The sequence below is a fragment of the Papilio machaon genome, chromosome 19 (assembly GCF_912999745.1).
Source record: "Papilio machaon chromosome 19, ilPapMach1.1, whole genome shotgun sequence".
Taxonomy (NCBI): domain Eukaryota; kingdom Metazoa; phylum Arthropoda; class Insecta; order Lepidoptera; family Papilionidae; genus Papilio; species Papilio machaon.
The window spans coordinates 4,618,706-4,638,218 of NC_060004.1; the positions used below are offsets into that span (position 1 = coordinate 4,618,706).

Sequence of the window (19,513 nt, forward strand, 5' to 3'; positions counted from 1 at the left end):
ATTACCCAATCTTGTACAGTTAGTACTTGAGTACACATCTTTATCGCGACGATAACGCAACGAGATCTACAGGCTTGTGATAACGTCGATAACAACGTACAATAAGAAACTGAAATCTTCTAGCATATGGTACAAATATTTGCAAAGTTTATACGTAAGATTTTTAAATTAAGACAATGTTTATTCTTCCCAAACTTAGCTTTTACAGCAATGACTACTTATTAATATAAAAAAGTGATGTATTACATGAACTACAAGTTTATAAACATCTACAGTATAGTACAGTTACAATTATTTCAGCTATATTGGAACGAAGAACGTTACGATCGTCCTCTTTTTTGAGTTTAGTTTTTGCAGGAGATATTAATTTACTATAGATGTACTTCTTCATTCTATTTTTCTGTTAGCCCATGTCGTATATTACTAAAAGACCTAGCAAACAGATAGCAGAGATAAAGATATTAGCAGATTCCTATGGATTATGCAAATAAAATTTCAATAAGTCAAGCCATTTCTGAGGAGTATGGTAACTAACATTGTGTCACGAGATTTTTTTATATACGATAACATCATAATAAAACAGGCAATGAATAATTTAACGTGCCTTCAGTTTATTGGTTTAGGAAGCCATCCTTGTGCAGAGAATAATAGAAAGTAGGGATGTTGAATTGTAGGTAATTACCGTTACAGAATTAAGAAAGAATAAACTGTGATGTTCCATTTTCAAAACACATGTATAAAAACATGTTATCCTTCTGTTTCTTTGCAAAAATAGATGACAATATTTTTGGAAAAATATATCGGCAGTGGAAACTGACAGAAATGTTAGTTATGTGTGTGTGAAATGATATTTTAACAATTAAATAAATTAATTTAATTTTTTTCTCGTTTTTTTTCCATCATCCAACGTACCTAATCCTGTTTACCTATTAATAAACACTGTATTAGATCATTTTATAAAGTGCAGTAAAGTTGAATCATTACTAAGTGTATTATTTGATTTAATACACTACAACTTAATCAATAACAGTCACCTATCATGAATTATCTTTCGATATTTATCTTTCTACGAATCATACAGGTTGGTATTCTTCTGGAATTCGTTATTTGTAATACGTAGCATTTCTCTGGTGTGTAACACAGAATTTACTTTATTTTTCGCCTGCCTTCTGCATGAGAGTGGAATTAATTGATGGTTGAATCAACCGCAGTATTTATACCAGGTCTTATATTGTTAAACTGTTTGCTAGTGATTAAAACTGCTTTAGTGATGCTACTTTAAAAAAAAAAACTACTACAACGGTAATAACACAAACAAAATATATATCGATTAGATTAGAATAGGGACCTATAATCGATGAAATAGATAGTTAATTATTTCATTAAATTGATAAGGCGATTGTTTCTTTCATAGTGAAGTGAAATGCTGACGCGTAAAGAATGGAATTCGTGTGGATTTTGTTTGTTTGTTTAGTGTTCTACCAAGTTGATTGTACAAGTATTTTGTGTGAAGAGGGATTTTGTAGAGTGAGTACTTTAACATTCTATGAATTAAATTTTTTCTTAGAAACATTTTGGTTGAAGGCAGATAAAAACCTATTGTTAGTTCAATTCAACTAAAGATTTCTTCGATAAAGTATTTTCTTGTAAGAAAACCGAAATGAACCGAAAGGTTAAGGGAATTAGTGAATCAAAACAATTGCATATACATCAATAACTATAAACTTGGCATAATTTTAATTGGTGCGAGGCTTTACTTTTAATTATTTAGTATTTATGCTCCTTTTTTGCTTGATGATAAAGTTATTGTCAAGCAAAATGTGTAAACAAAGAAAATGCGGAAAGTTTTATGACAGGCGTTAGTTGGAATCTTGATAAAATTGGACGGTCATGTCATATTTTAGAAAAATCTTTGTGATAAATAAATGTTTATTTTTTAAATCACTACTTTATAACGTAATCTTCAGAATCACAGGTTCAAAGAAGGATGCTCCACACCGGCGCACGAATGCCGGATAAACAACGCAACCCATACGGGCTTGTGGCTGCCCTCTCCCACCATTTGCAACTGTTGTGAATACTGCTTGCCATTTTATGGTAATAAAGTTTATTTATTTAATTGGCTGCCCATTCCTTCTATTTAAAAAGAAGTTGTAGAAAATTTTACGAGAAAATGGTTACACGGTATGAGTAAAAAAGAGTAGAAAAAGCATTAGATATTAATGAGAAAGGGACACGAAGGTAATCGCAGACCTAAAACAAGATGTTCTACGTAACATAATTTCAGGTAAAGAGTCTCACTGCAGCGCAGGCGGTCCGGGCACGGGAGTCACTGTTGGTAGATGTGGCCACGGTTTGACATGTGACCCACAGCAACTCACATGTGTAAGAAGTACGTTTGACGTTTAGTACCCTTAATTTTGTATTATTTTTCTTATTACCTCGAACAGGGCGAGCAGGTGGCACTGAACTTGTTGATATAAATAACATTCACGGCATTAACCCAAATGAGAGAATCAATGGAACTTTTTCTCTCACACTATAATAAAGTTTCAATAAGTTCGATATATTCCAGATTTAGGTACAATATTAGATACTAACAGTGTACAGGGCTATGAATAAATAAAGTAAATTTTTAAGTCAGTGTATTGTTATAATAATACAGTGAGTTCAAAATGTCACACCGCACAAGATGAGTACGACGCGAGACACTTGCGAGGTGAGACGGGTGCGCTAGAACAGCGCCCTCTCTGCGACGGCAAGGGGAACTACGCTGCATTTCATTGTGTACCTGCTCACACGTAAGTTCTGAAAACATTAAAAAAATGTTGCCTATTGTGTTATAAAATACATTTTTCTTGTTTATTTTTTTTGCTTTTCAAAAACCTTCTAATTGACACAGCTGCTTCTGTCAATCTGAAGATGGCGAGAGAATTTTCGGCGAAAGACTTAATTTGGGCGCAACTACCATGCAAAACATGCATTGTGGTAATTATATTTTTCTCTTTCCATACTATTACTAGGTAGGTATAGTTTGTTACACAAAGAAAAAATAAAAACAAGGCAATAAGACTTATGAAGGTCTTTTGAATTTGAATATCACAAATTAACTGCCAGATTTAGGCAAAGGATCAACCAAGAATGGTTCATAAACCTTTGGTACAAAGTGTGTATACATATGTAAATTCTACGTAATGTTCTTTCCAGGTTGTTCCCGTTTCAATTATAAAATAAGGAAATCAATATCGCCCGGCGTACGGTTCCCTGTTGTCGGTCCGAGGTGTACCGCTGATGGAAACTTTCATCCCGTGCAGTGCATCGGCAGGACTTGCTACTGCGTTAACAGAATCACTGGAAAAATACGTGACGAAAAATCTATCAATTTAAATCAGGACCCAATATCTAAACTACCTTGTTGTAAGTAATAAGTACGATTGATCTAAAAATTGTAATATTTAATTCCTAAGATTTGTACGGGATAATCTTGTGGTAACGTGGCCAGTTGATAGACTAGTCGAGTTAGATCTAGCTAAATTGCTTAATAATTAATTGCTATTTTTTTAGACAATGCAGAGTTAGATTTGTTTCCGAATCAAAGTGAGGGAAAACCACCATACAACTACACAACTCCTTGTTACGAACATATGCAAGCGAAGATAGATATCATCAAACAAGCTGAGGAAAATGGTTTTATTACTGATTTCTTTACAACAGTATCAGAATGTATGCCAGACGGGACATATGGAAGAGTATTGAAGACTACGAATGGAACGTTAGTAATAATAATATTAACCAACGATACATTTTTACCTAATGAATTGAAGTATGCAGCGAGCCTAATTCCCTTATCGCTATTTCTGTCTCTCTTATTTACCTATTTCTCTTTCTATTTCTCTTGGGAGAGAGCATTGTAGACATATTATGTAGTTCATCTCAATATTGCATGTGGAAATTGCTCGATTGTTTCAATTAAATATAAATCTTAGCAATTATTTTTTTCAATTTATTATATATTTTTAGTAAAATATGCGTCGACGATCGTGGACACAAGATAGAAGGTTATGAAGCCGAACCAAATACTGAAAATTACGAAAATATGGATTGCAGTAAGTATTCAGTCTTTTTTTTTTAATTTATGCCGAGAAATGGTCGTTTAAAAAGAAAATAGTAGTTGCGGAAAGTTAGTTAAATGTTCAAGCAAACGTATTTATGGTCGAAGACAGAATTTTCATAGGTTATTTAAAGCGCGATGAAAGACGAGATAGCAACGAGTCACGTTTAAGAGGATTTTACACTTTTCAGAATGTGCGAAAACATCATTTCTTATGGCACAATCAAACGAAAGGCCGATTTGTTGCAAGAACGGCAACTTCAGGAAGATTCAATGCCGACGTGGTCAGTGCCGCTGCGTCGATTCTGATGGTCGGCAGATTGGCAGAGAATCAGCAGACGTCACCACTTTGAGTTGTTATAATCCCGATTGGAAGCGATGTTAAAAAGCTATGATCTTTGTTTTGACATTAAGTAAATAGATTATTTGACTTTTTTCTGTTGATTCAATTTTTATTTTCTTCGAAGATATAATTTTTTGAATAAAGCGTCTACAAGTGTATCATTCTATTCACCTGTAACCTGTAATACTGTACCTGTTAGTAGCACTGATGCGTAGCGGAATAAGTATCATTGTCATGGTCTGAATGTTATAAACAAAAACTAAACATAAGTTTTATCGGCCTTCTAAGTGTAGGAAGAAACATATTCGACTTGACGATATGTATTGTACTTTTCAAATATTTTAGTTGCCTAAGGTTATCGCAGTGTATAGGCAGTGTCCTGCTGTCGCATTCCACTTTGCTCCACTACACCTAAAATTGTGTTCTGCGCAGCCACTTGCGCAAAGTTAAGAGTGGCCAATATCAGAAAACTTAACTTTTCAACTGAAAACGAGTAACAGAACACAGAAAATAGTTTATTTTTATTATTTGAACTAATGGCTAGTAGTCGTTTAATCGATTATAAAAGTATCTCCAATTACATATTTTTTTAATTATTTATAACTATATTTTTGAAAGTCGCGAAGTTTGCTTTAAGAATTGTAAAAATACTGTGGATTGATTGAAATACAAAACAACATTTTACAAAAAATAGCCAAAATTAGAACGCAGTAATACATAGAAAAAACCTTCACGTTAAAAAAGTATGTTTACCGTAAGTTAATTGCCATTAAAATAATCGATTCTATATCGAATTTTAAATTCGACTATACGACTCGACTTAGGGTGAGCTCCAACCTTTTATATACTCTTAGCTGCAACTTCACGTAACTTCACGATTCAGTTTAATCTTATTCTATCTGTGGTAATTGTTTCAGTGACTGACGGATGTGTAAACGGACCGCTAGTTCGTTATTTATTTGTTTCGTATTTCAATGTAAAAATTTTGGTGACAAAAGTAAATTAATCTTATGGACATGTAATTAAAAAGTGACTGCATGAATCTTTAATGCTTGGTTTTTTGTCTAAAATGCTTGTGCCGTTGTCGGCGTCTTATTGTAGGTTATAAACTGAATCCTATTCGTCATCAATTTGCGTTTTCTATATCGACAAACGTTTCTTTCTACTAATAGAACAAAAATTAAAGTGCTTTTAGTGTTTGACAATTTCTAGTTACAACAGAAGAAATTTTAAAGCAAAATGGGGCTGATTTTATCAAAACTTCGCGTAAGTATTAGAGGATTTATTTTGTAACGTAGCCAAAACTATTTTGATAGTTGATCTTTCTACTTTAATTTGGCGTGAATTCAAATGACTAGTGTTTGATCTATAATAATTTGAGAAAAAAGTTATAGAAAGTTGAAGTAAATCTGCGTTGCATTCTGAAATACCTTCACTTCAATAACTCGACTGTCGTTGTCAAAAACATGACTTTTAAGACGAAATTTGCGATAAGTAAAAGTTAAGTGTAAGTAAAAGTTACGGGTTAAAGAAAAAATAGAGAATTGTCAAGGAGAAAGAGTAGTCACTTTGATAATAATTTATACTATAGAGAATTATTAGGAATTTAATTTTTTTTAAATTATATTTACACATTGCAAATATGCGTTGCTGGTTACTCATTCTGTGTATGCCAAACACTTTCTTAACTTGTTCTAAAACAAACACTAAACTCAAATTTTATATTTTATTAGGGCTTAAATAACAATTTAATAAAAACAGCTATGTTTATCATTATATTATTTATTGGTTAATAGAAATAGATTTATATTGTAAAAATTGTTAAATTATTATTGTATAATTAAAATCCTCTGGAAATTAAGACTTCTTAATTAAGCATACCTATCATGGTCTAGGGAAAGGAATAATAGACTTTTTGGAATGACATTTTCATGTTTTATTATACAGAATTGAAATTTTATGTCATAAAATTATGTCATAACCATCCTACTATATATAATTTACAATATTCACCATATATCTATTAAATTAAGGAATTATTCCTAGAATAAGTTGTAGGTGACAATCTAAAATTGGTATAGCTTTCTACAAATGAATAGCTTTTAGTCGATGATAGTCCAATAATAAAATTGGAGTACCATGAATAATTTTTTTTTATGTCACCTTTTTGTCTGTCTGCAAATATTTTTCCCATACTGACTAAGTAGTAGGCGAGTTTATAAGTTTTATAATAACACACTATACAACTAAGCTTCATTCTGTTTATGTTAAAATTAAATTATGTCAGACAATACATTTGTAAATAAAAAAAAAAATAAACAAAAATTCATCTAAATTATTATTAGTGCCATTGCCAATACATCTTATAGAGTCTAATAGATTCTGATAAAGTAATCATATTATTTTGTAACATAATAAACAAATTCCAGATGAGAAATAAAACCAGTTTTTAAACAGATTATTACCTGTTTGATTTTTTTAAATTGCTGTCTTACAATTCTAGCTAGGAAAGCGGAATGCGACATAATTAATCTTGCTTGTTTTTTTTTTCTTTATAAATATAAGCTGAATATAGTTTATACCATTCATTGCATCTCTCAATAATGACTAACCAAAACAACATATAAATTTTTTGTTTATATTAATAAAAACAAAAAAATTAAATAAAAATGGTATGTAATGAAAACAAAGTTATAAACTGTAGTATATGTTTTGCATTTATACATTTCTGGAATCATACGAGGTTTATGTGTTCTTCAATACTGCATTCTACATCTATATCAAATTTCATTGAGATCCATATTGCTGTTCTGGTGATACCTTTTAATAAACATTCAGCTATGTTTTAGCTATAGCCCGCGACTCCGACTGCTGGGAATAAAAAAAAATAAAGTTGCCTATTTGTTCTTCCAGACTACATCTGTGCCAAATTTCATCAAGATCCATTGTGCCATTCCAGAGATAACTTCTAACAACCATCTATACATCTAAACTTTCACATTTATAATACTAGTAAGACTAGTAAGATTATAGTAAAATCTTACTTCTTACTAATATTATAAATGTGAATGTTTACACGAATGAATGGATGGATGTTTATTAGTATGTAACTCCAAAATAGCTCAATAGTCTGTAGAAATTTGCCAGAGTTAGATTACTGTCTGGAACAGAGGCTATTTAGTTGCCGAGTTATTTTTTTATTTCCACATGAACTAGTTAGCTGTAACGCTAGTTGTACAATAATTTGTAAAGTATATAAGTAAAAAGCTTATTGTAATACAGCAAAGAACTGTTACAGTTCTTAGTTTTAGAAGGTACTTGTTTAAATAAATAAAACATTTAAGCTCTATTTCTGTGATCATCACGTTATTACGTAAGTATTAGAAATATATGTGGTTAATCACAAACTATAAAAAACGAACATTGATTTGTGGCTTTCAAAATTGAATTGCCCGCGACTTCGTCCTCGCGAAAAAAGAAAAAACTTAGTATGTTATGCGTTCTTCCAGACTATATTCTATGTCAGTGTCAAATTTCATATCAATAAGTTCGTATAGAAGAGAGTGTATAAAAATAGTCTACAACGTTTCTGCAATTCCTCTGGTCGATTTCAGGCATTCGTTTCAAACTGATATCAATAATAAAGAGATTAGACAAAGATTTTATGACTCTACTCTCTGTAATTGGCCTAAAATTAATGTTTTCTCCAACAAAAAGCTATATTCTATGTTTATTATTGAGCATAAGTATTCCATTAGGACGTACGCTTGGCCGAGCACGGTACTGCTGTAATCCCAGACCTCATCTCGTATTACAGTTATTTGCAGTTATCTCTGCGCTCGATTGCAAACTGCACTGTATTATAACCACCGATCAATAGCCAACAATTAGGGTTGCCAATTTTCATAGTTAAAATATATAATTTTTGTACAAAGGCTTCTCAAACTTTTTTCTCGTAAGCCCCTTTCAAAATTATTAATATTACGGTGATTTCCGTGCTGTAACATTTCAACTTTATTGCCCGCCATTGTCCCTTGCCATGTCTTCCGTGGTCTCCATGGGGACCTTGATCTCTTCGGAACTTACTAGGCTATAAACGAACTCTAACGCTTCCAAATTCGAAGTGAAACCCCTAATTCAATTTGTAACATTTTTCATTTAACTATATTTACGACGATTTAAATAATTCATATTTTGTTCAAAAAGCTATAGTCATAATCACGATTTCGATTTGTTTATCACAAATTTTTTGATAGGAAAGTTAATCGGAAAAGCATTCTCATAATGACAAATCTTAAATTTTTATTGTAATATTATCCAACTTTGACAAAAGGTACAAGTATATTTGTTTTCGATAATAATGTAAAGAATACTGACTGACCTTAAACTGAATATCGGATTTTGTCTATTATTATCTGAATCTGAGATATTTGTGGGTATCAAGTGTTTTGTTTATCTTGTATTGGATTACTTTCGAATGTACGAGTTTATGGATATAAGAAAAATGTAGTAACATTTTTTGACACATTCAATGCCACTCCGACTTTTCTGCATAAAAAGGAAGTCGCCAGACGAGTTGGTAGCACTGGACGTGTTACATAAAAATGTAGCATAATATTTGAGGTGACTATCCTCGATGTATCTGGTTTTTGAAATTAAGCAAACGTTATTAAGACAAGATCCTTCAATAGCCCAACTTCCAAATTGGTGTTCAAAGATTTTGGTGTTTTCTAATCCGCTAAGAGAAACCTTTTGGAACATATTTTCGGCAATCTTTTGCATCTTCTAAATTTTTGTTCAAACTAGCAGTCCCGCGACTCCCATAAAACATAAAAAGCAGCCTGTGTGTTCTTCCAGACTATGCCTTATATTTATGCCAAATTTCATCAAGATCTGTTGAGCCGTTCCGGGGATACCTTCAAACAAACATCCATCCAAATATTCGCATTTATAATATTAGTAAGATTGATGTTATGTATCCTTAAGTTGAAAATTGATACTCTATGTTACGTTTAAAATTGAGGTACGTATGGCATTGAATATGTGCGAAAACGGAATTGTTACAAAAGTACATCTTAGTTAATAAAAATTACGCGATGCTTTGTGTGTATTTTGAAATTATTCGTATTCATACGAAGAGTACATTTTTATTACAACGGCTACTGATGTACAAGTATGTAGGTCAGTGCATATGCGAACTAGTCTTTGAAAATAAAGGTCGCATTGTGAGTTATCAAGATTTTAAGATTTCGAAGTAATTAAATTTACGTAGATTGTTGTTTATGACTTTTTTGGTGTTATTTTTACATGGCTTGCGATTTTGTTGTCTGATGCCAGGTTATCATAAATGTTTGGATAGTACAGCCACATTCTGGAGATTGAAGTTTAAGGAAGTTGTTGATAGCGTTTACATCCCGATCTATTCTTTCTATTAAAAAATATGAGTATATTAAAATTTTATTTTAAATATTAACCGTCTATGTATTTCTTTATATACAAGATATGCAATACATAAGAATGATACTGCTGTTTTAATACGATAACCTATTGTGGTCACGGCGATAATGTTATAAACGAGGAAATGTATTGTATTCAAATTTCATAAGTTGAATTTACGAATGACACCCACTGCAGAAAACCTTATTAAGTAAAGTACACTTTATCTTACTAATATTATAAACACGAATGTTTGGATGGATGGATGTTTGAAAGTCTCTCCGGAACGGCTCAATGGATCTTGATGAAATTTAGCACAGATTTTGAACACGGTCTAGAAGAACACATAGACTATTTATTAAGTCTTTTTTTAATTCTGCACGGACGAAGTCGCGCGCTAAAGCTAGTTATTTTATCAATTTGAATCTCCAGGAAGAACTCCAGAACATTTCATTCATCTGAATGAGTTTGAAACAATATGCATTGGCTAACTATACCACATTTTGAGACTCCTCGCGGAAGAAATCGCTTGGTATACAAACTGCCTGTTTACACATAACGAAAATATGTAATCTAGAAATAGAATTTTATAAACCAGTACCTTAAGAATAAAGTAATTATTATTAACATGAGGTATAGAGGTTATTATTATTGATATCGTCTATACTAAAGTACTTCGAATAGAAAGTCCTTTAAGCCACAAACTAGTTCCTCTAGCTAGAGGTTAATATCCATATTGTGTGGGTATGTATAAAGGCTTTCATACCGCCCTGCATGGGTCGTTGCACTCGCGAGCTCTATCCTAGCATACTTTCACCTTATACTGAACATTGTGCATGGAAGAAAGTTACATTTCATGATTTCTGTCGCCCATTAATTGAATTTATTTGTGATAGCATTTTTGCGAATGTTTTCTTCTAAAATTTAATGTATACTACGACTAACGCATCTTAGTTCGAAAATCATCAGACTTAATACAAATCGAAGTGTATTCACAGGAATCTCCTATTTGATTGGTTGAGTCAAAACTAACACGTTTTCTGCCACCGACTAACCCGGCGAGTTAATTTTCATAAAAACAGTAATGGTATAGAACGTGATTATTCAAGCAAGTCTACTGCGCTAAAAATTGTATCGGTATTTAATACGTTTTTTCTACAAATAAACAATTCATTTAACAGCATAAATGTGCACCATCGAATGAATAGACAGACATAAACCGTAGAAAATAAAAAGAATTGGTCACACTCTCTTTATCTGCACTTTCATTTTCGCCAAATTTAACATACCTACAATACCACATTCTTGGATTTGATATTTATAAGACAAAATCCTGGTAAATTGTATTTGTGATTGTTATATGATTAAAAAATAAACTATCATAAGTTATGTATTAATTTTGTATAAAAATAAATAAATGTGGCACGATGAGATTTTTCTGAAATTACCAAGACAAAACTGTTTGATTGTGTAATCTTATCTTACTTATAACATTATAAATGTGAATGTCTGGATGGATGGATGGATGTTTGTTTGAAGGTATCTCCGGAACGGCTCAACGGATCTTGATGAAATTTGGCATAGATGTAGAGCATAATCTGGAAGAACACATAAGCTACTAATAGTTTTTAATTCGGACGTAGTCGCGGGCGACAGCTAGTGATACATATGTCGAAAACATGTAGGCAATTGAGCTATCGCGGTTCAAGGTTTCAAGTGTCTTTAGTGAATAAGTTAGGTACGAAAGTTGTGTACTGAGATTATTATGACAGTAAGTAGACATAACTTCTTTCATCCACTTTAATGGTAACACAAGTTTCTTAACAACATGTTCATTTAAACACTTACTACGGAGAAAAATGTAACAAGCCCATTATAAAATACCGAAATGTACTCTTATGTCTTTGATATTAAAAACAAAAGCAGCTTTTAGCTGTTATATTAATAGATAGAAATAAAAATGTGAAAATTAAAATCAATAATTTCGCCTACGTTTCTAGGCGACAGGTATTTAAATTGTGTTACATTTACGTCAATCATTACATATGTGAGAGGTTGACGACCGACATTTGTATAGAATATTCTTAGGGACGAGTTACGAAATTACTACTCACCTGTTTACATTTAGTCGTTTTAGTTCATGCCAATTGTATGCAGTTTTCAATAAATTGTTACCTATCGTATTCAGTAGGGCTGCCAACATTCAATTAACGTAACAATGTCAAAGAAACAACATATAATTCCCGGAGACTTTTCAACCCTGACCCACTCGACCCGAAGACATTAAGACAAACTATTACCCCAGCGATATGCAAATTTAAAGAATTCAGGTCAAACCTGAAGTGGTTTCAGTACTACTTTGGAGTCAGCTCACTTTAAGAACCTTTCTATAAGATGTAAAACCTTTGGATAAATGAAAATCTTCTTTCGATGGTCCACAACGCGACTCCAGAATTTTCTAATGTTGTAGATATTTGATTCAAATATTCCTACACAAAAAAATTCTATAAATCAAAAACTTGATTTTTCAAAGCAGATATTTGTAAAGCGGGATGAGATGATCTGAAGTTTTTTCAATAGCATCTATCTATTTCAGTAGATAGTTTATCATTATGCAATGTCTATTTACGCTGGTCTACGTAATAGATATTATCTCGTCCAGTGATATTTAGGTTTTAGCTGGAGCTGACTGGATAACTAGATATCAGAAATGTAAAGTCCTAATGACGGAATAAAAAATATTTCGATTAATGAAATGTAAATAAGTTTGGGAAGCAAATGTACTAAATTTTAAAATCTTCCCGTTTACCTACTTTACCAGATTTGCCAATGATTTGAATATACCACGGTTTTTGGATACTCAGCGGTCTGACTGACTACTGTCAAGGATAGTTTCAATAGACTACAGTCAAAAAAAGGGACGATAAACATTTTAGTATTATTTTCACTAATTTATATATCAATATTATAATTTGTAAACAGAAAATATGGTAAATGAGATCAGGATAGCCGAGATAATTTTTGTAGATACAACTAAACTCTGTTAGTATTAATAAAAAAACATTTTCCAGCGTAAGAAAACAACATCAGAGATCCTGGAACGCTTGGAGGCGAACATAAAGAGCATAGAGCGGGATGGTCACTGCAAAGAACAGACGCACCGGCGTGTGGTCGGCTACGTCATGGCGTACTCCGTGGGCCTTTACGTGCTGCTTGCCGTTCTGTACTACTATGTTTACGTTGGTCGCAGTCAGTACTGGTTGCATTCACTGCTCTACGCCTCCCCGCTTCTAGTGTTGCCAATATTGTAAGTACCAATATTACTGTAGTCTGCTATAAATTTGCGTAGGTTTTAAAATCGCTTCTTGTATGTCCCTACAGAGAGGCTGAGAACCTAGTCACCCCTAACTAGGATATAGTTAGGAGTGACTAGGCCACAGTCAATTATGATATTATCAAATAATTTGACAAACATGCAAAATTTTTACAAATACTTCGATCGTTTTTAGTGTTAGTATGTGCAAATTTTCAATTTGTGCTGTTGTCAATCCATGTACACTTATTTCTTTCGCAAGAGTAAAAGCCAGCGGTTTTTAAAGTCAGTAGACAGTTGTGATAATAACCTTAAAATAATGTCATGCCTATTCGTTACAGAGTATTTTTCATTCGCACTACGATATCGTGGTATTACACCTGGTCTTTGAACAAGAATAAAATGAAACTGAAGACTATGAGAGAAGAGAAGAAGAAAATATTAGAAGAAGTTATGAATACTGAAACATATAAGGTAATCTAGTTTTAACACTGAGCACGATACATGGACAGGTTATAAACCCGTGGTATTTCGTGTCACACAAGTCTTGTTAACGTTTTCCATGAAGTGGTAGCCAAAGAACAATAACACAATGACGCAACAACAATGAACACTATTACTGTTTGGTGTAAATAATCCAGTTCACGGGAAGAAATAACTACCAGAAAATTTAAGCGTTTTTGTAAGGAAAGTTTAAAAGTTTACAAGTGCAATGGAACCCGTCCCGAAGGACGAACATCAGTCAAAAACCTCGGATTAAAGGGACACCGCAAGTTCGATTGTATAACAGACTCGTTCTTAACACTTTCAGTGCTAGCAAGGAAAAAAGATATGAATGGACTATCGAGAGAATTTAGAGAACATTAGAATACTTATTAGTACAATTGTTCCATGCCATTAAAATATTAATTTTCATTCCATTGCAGGTTGCTAAAGAAATTCTCGACAAGTATGGTGGTCCGGAGGAGCAATCTAATGCGCTAAAGCCTTTGCTGCCGGCTATAACATCTCCGAACAACGTGAACAACGCACCTAATTCCGCACCAGGTAGATCAGTCACATGTTGGTACGATTTCATTTATAAACCTTACAGAAAAACACGTTTAGATTATCATCATGTTGCTTGAAGTTAAAATGTATCAATTCTTAGGCAAATAAGCTTTTTACATTGGTTTCTGAGATCAAATCTTACTATAATAAATGAGAGTGTTTAGATGGATGGATGGATGTTAGAAAGTATCTCTAGAACGGCTCAACTAATCTTGATGAAATTTGTCATATATATAGAACATGGTCTGGAAGAACACATAGGCTCTTTATTAAGGTTTATTTTCCGCGCGGACGGAGTCGCGAGCAATAGGTATCTCCATATAAAACATCGTCATCCCTGTCATTATCTTTAAAACAGAGATAACAATATTTTTTATATGGGCATTTTGGTCTCAGAAACCTACGATGAGTGATTTCTGATACTTACGATGTTTTATTAAATTAAATAAAAAATGAAAGTACTTTATAATGAATGCTAAAGAATTTTATAAGTTTTTATTTTTATTTTTTAATGACGAAACTGATCTTATTGTTAAGTTGGTTTAAAAAAATATTTATATGTTTATGAAAACGTATTTTTGTTAATAAAAAATGCACACGAATGTATATGTGTGTAAATAAATCTTCCAAGTAATCACTTTTTAAAGTACAATTGTAATGTGTTTCGTTTGACAATTTTAAATTATTTTTGAAATTAGAACAACCTCTCTTGAAATAACCTCTTAATAGAGTATGAAAATTATATTATTAGTCTTAATTCAATTTAACTTAAATTTATTTCTTGTTACATTTAAATAAATATTTTGAATAAAAAATGATTTTTTTAAACAGCCCAAACCTTATGTTTAAATTCTGAAAAATATCAGCGAGATCCGTTTAGACAACTAATAATTCTCATTTTTTTATAGTTAACATAACAGTTTTACTATTATAATCTTACTAATATTATAAATGCGAATGTTTAGATGGATGGATGGATGGATGTTTGTATGGCTCAATATGTTGATAAAATTTGGCACAGATATAGAACATAGTCTGGAAGAACACATAAGCTACTTATTAAGTTTTTTAAAATTCGCGCGTATGGAGTCGTAGGCGACAGGTAGTATAGCCATATATAAAAAAATACGTAGTAGGTTAAATTTTTAAACTTTCAATGCAACTGATTGTTTACCACAGTTACTGAGTAATGGTCTATTTATAGATATCAAAACGCCATTTATGAGTAACCGCTTTCGAAGGACGCTCAGATACAATCCATTGATTTATGTCTGGTCAACTTTTTGTTATATAAGTTGTAAAGGGAATTCCACTTGTGTAGTATTTCATTTTGTTCTATATAATTAATCAAATTTATGTGTCTTTTGTAATTTATGTTATATCGAAGAAAATACAATTTTCGTGTACGTGATGTAACTGAGTTGCTCATAACGTAATTTAAATTTTTTAAACTTCTGTCTGTTCGCAAATCTGCGTTTGTTCCGGGTGATCTCCGAAACTGAGCCTAATTTTGACGGGAATGTAGCTGATGCATACGGGCATATTATAGGCTACTTTTTTTATTATCCTGCGCTGACAAAGTTGCGTGTTGCTTGTTCATAATATAGTTGATAAGGTGTATTGTCTCTGACATAGACATTATATATAGAGAGATAATATATATGGAGTTTAATTTCCATCTTTATTGGCTACTTGTTCAATTGATAAAGCTTATAATAATTAATGAGTCATCAATCATAAGTATAAACAGAATTTTATTTTAATTCGTTATTTTTCGACCAAAGAACCGCCTTTTATATTTTATTTTTTCGATAACATCAATAACTTCTCAAGCTCTATGATTCCACACCTTGTTTCTTATTCCTAACCATGGGCAGTATGAGGATTGACTTATTTTGTATGTTTCCAGCAACACCAGTGCCATTCAGACAGAAGCAGCTGGCACTGCAAGCCTCCACGCCTGTGAACCGCAACATGAACTTGATGGCCATCAACAATACAACCACTGCTTTGTACAAAGGACCAAGACTCCGAGTATGTTTGAAACTATTTTCTTTAGAAATAGAAATTAACTTAAAATGTTTTGGTGTTAACAATTGAGACAGAATTTTACTACCCCAATTACAAACAGGGTAATTTTAATGCGCATATGTCAGTTTGTTTGGTTTGTGTGTATGTGAATTCCATTGTGACGGCCTAGAGCATAAACAACTGAAACGATTTTGACGAGTGATACGATTCGTCTTCTTCCTCAGAATGTCATAGAGTATGTTACAAAGTCACAAATCACATATTGGATGTGACAGATGGATATCTAAAAAATGGTAAAAAGAACGAGTTCAAATCTCACACGCCAATATTTTTTCGATGTTTTCTAAAATAGGAAGTGTTACGTTACAGTTTATTTAGTTTTTTTTTATATTTGTTTTAAAACGTAGACAATAGATGATGCTATTTATGTATTAGAGCTTGTCAGTCGAATTTTTTGGAGTTATTAAAATTAATTTACTAATTATTTTGTTCGGGAGCCAGAAAGGCACCAAAGAGTATTTATATGTGTATTGCAACTGGTCCTAAGTTGGCACGTGGAGGAGAAGAGTACTCTTGTGCCCGACTTGACAAATAAAATGTCATTTGTGTACTAACTTAACTGCATATTTTTCCAGTCAAATCAACTTCCTCGGCCCTTGCTGGATAGAAACCGCTCGACTCTAGACAAAGTGATAGACTACCTGATGAAGGATGGACCCAACCATCGCATGGCGCTTATATGTTCAGAATGTTTTTCACACAACGGTTGGTATATTTTTTATTATTACAGACAAACCAGGATAAACGAGAAGTATATCGTGGTCCTTCCGACTCTCGTTTATCCAGGTTCGATTGTATAGAATTGCATTATTTTAATTGATTATTTTTTTAATGTTAGGTATGGCAATGGTGGAGGAGTTCGAGTATGTGTCATACTCGTGTGCGTACTGCGGCCGGCTGAACCCAGCGCGCAAGCAGCGCCCCACCGCGCCACTGCTGCAGCCAGTCAGGGCGCTGCTGCCGCCTTCCAATATCATAACTAGTATGTGTTCTGGCTTCCAATATCGTAGCTAGTAATAGATGTGCCGTACCAGGTGCGCCGTGTCCGGTGTACCGTACCAGGTGTGACGTACCTGGTGAATAAAGAAATAAAGACACTGTAGTACCTAAGGTCCCTGACCAAAAAATATGTTAGGGGGAACGAGAGGGCGGTATAGCGCCGCCTATAAAAAAAACGTACCTGGTGTACCGAACTGTTGTCGAGGTGGCATTATTGAGAATGAGATAAGCGCAAGTACGTTTCGTAATAGTGCGCGTATCTTGCGTATACAGAAGACTTTATACCATAGACAAACCGCAACTGTAGTTAAGAGTTAAGACTCAATTATTTTAAAAATATTTCTGGACAAACATTTTTCATCCGATAACTATATGACAGCTTATTTATTTTGTTTTACTTTATCTATTTTTACAAAATAATTGCCGCCTTCTTTGACTTTCTGTAATTTTTTTAACTTTTATTGATAGTAACGTGTTACATTTTGTGTTATAGATTCCGGCGATGATTCGTCAGCTGAGAGTAACACCAGCGACAGTGAGGAAGAAAGAAGAAATAATGTATCGAATACTGAAAATATGGACGGTAATAACAATATTAAAAAATAACATTTTTCAAAAAATTCTTAAAAAAAATTGTATTGTAAAAAGTACTAAATATTTTTTTGTTATTTTTTTTATTTCAGTATCGGAATGCGAAATGGATCGACCCCCTTCTTCCTCTGAAGAGGAACCGAAATCCCCAATTGAGAAGAAAGAAGACTGAACGACTTTTGTCAATTTTTCCATTGTCCTCGTGTTCCTCCCCACTCGGACAACCGAGCGGTGACGGAGAGCTAAAAAAAATATGTCGCGATAGACTAACAATTTATTTAAATAATCTTCTTTGTTGATTTATAAAAAAATATTTATTACTCATTCAAAAATGTCGTTGATAATTTTTAATGAATCATAACTATATAGAAAAAAAAATTGTACGTTTTCTGAGTATTTTATAAATATCAAAACCATTAGACGATTGCACTTGCTTACAAGCTTGTCTGCTTGAAAACATTAATACAGATAACTGATTGCTTGTTTATGGTCAGTTCCAAAGACAATAGAGGAAATTTTAAAATTATACATTTTTTTTTTAATTTTTGGTAAGGGCTTTGATAATAATTTTGCTATAAATTTTTATATAAATATTGTCATTAAATTGTAATGTTGTTAATATGTGTGATTTTGAATATGTTAAAATATATTTGAAGCATTGAATATTCTCAAACCATAACAAGATAGTTTAAAACTAGACCTCTGGTTTATTTTCATTAATTTTATAAGCAACCTCAGTCTCCTTTGTTTTTACCAAGTGTTGGACATTAAAATATGGTGAATAGAAAGTACGGGGTCAATATACATAAAACTAGAAACAATTTTACATCTTGATATTTAATTATTTTACATCTGCATTATGCTTTATTATCTGCATTATTTTACAGCGTCGGTGGCTCAGGGGTTAAGCACTTGACTTGCAATCTGCAGGTCCTAAATTCGAATCCCGCCATGTACTAATGTGTTTTTCGATTTACATATATACTTTAATCCTATGCTCTTACGGTGAAGGAAAACACCGTGATGCAATCTGCACATATTTGAGAAGAAATTCAATGATATGTGTGAATTCCACCCGCTCTGGACCAGCGTGGGACGTATAGTGAGCTAATGATGAATTGAAATCAGCATTTTTTTAACGAAAATCTTTGCATATTACAATGTAAAGACTTTTCAAGTTTAGTTCATTTAGAAATTCAACCCTTAAATTATATTTACCCCGTTTTACTGTAACAGTTTTTTTTAAAATATTGACGTCCCTTTCAATATAATAAATAATTCTTACAAATTCAAAAGTTGAAATATACACTTTTTAATTACTCAGTAATATTTGAATATGGTGCGAAATGTATTTAATGTTTATACAATATACATATTTTTAACATTGCAAAAGTAATAATTGATGTGCCTTGCGAACTTTACCGCGATGACAGTTAGTTGTGATGAATACCGCCATCTTGCTTATTTACGATAGGGATGGTCGATGTTGCATTAAAATCGATTTATTGTATCGATATTATCAATTAACTGTTTAAAAAATTAATACAAACATTATGAGACGTTAATTAATTAATGATTT

The 19,513-nt window shown here is 32.5% G+C and overlaps 2 protein-coding genes across 3 annotated transcripts; both read left to right on the forward strand.

Annotated features, from left to right (window-relative positions):
- The first annotated feature begins 1,371 nt into the window (after positions 1–1,371).
- On the forward strand, positions 1,372–4,509 carry LOC106715255. The gene is made up of 9 exons (XM_045682536.1): positions 1,372–1,527; positions 1,968–2,097; positions 2,288–2,392; positions 2,666–2,801; positions 2,903–2,988; positions 3,208–3,417; positions 3,565–3,772; positions 4,021–4,106; positions 4,303–4,509. Exons 1-9 carry the CDS (start codon positions 1,441–1,443, stop codon positions 4,494–4,496), a joined length of 1,242 nt encoding a protein of 413 aa, XP_045538492.1. The 5' UTR covers positions 1,372–1,440; the 3' UTR covers positions 4,497–4,509.
- Positions 4,510–5,371: 862 nt separating this feature from the next.
- Positions 5,372–18,195, forward strand: LOC106715192 (endoplasmic reticulum junction formation protein lunapark-B). 2 transcript variants are annotated; one of them, XM_045682521.1, is made up of 9 exons: positions 5,372–5,720; positions 12,962–13,197; positions 13,545–13,677; positions 14,130–14,265; positions 16,163–16,287; positions 16,920–17,049; positions 17,183–17,326; positions 17,837–17,926; positions 18,027–18,195. In XM_045682521.1, exons 1-9 carry the CDS (start codon positions 5,694–5,696, stop codon positions 18,104–18,106), a joined length of 1,101 nt encoding a protein of 366 aa, XP_045538477.1. In that variant the 5' UTR covers positions 5,372–5,693; the 3' UTR covers positions 18,107–18,195. The 2 variants fall into 2 exon arrangements, with proteins under 2 accessions (XP_045538477.1, XP_045538478.1); XM_045682522.1 differs by having other exon boundaries at positions 14,130–14,250.
- Positions 18,196–19,513: the final 1,318 nt, after the last annotated feature.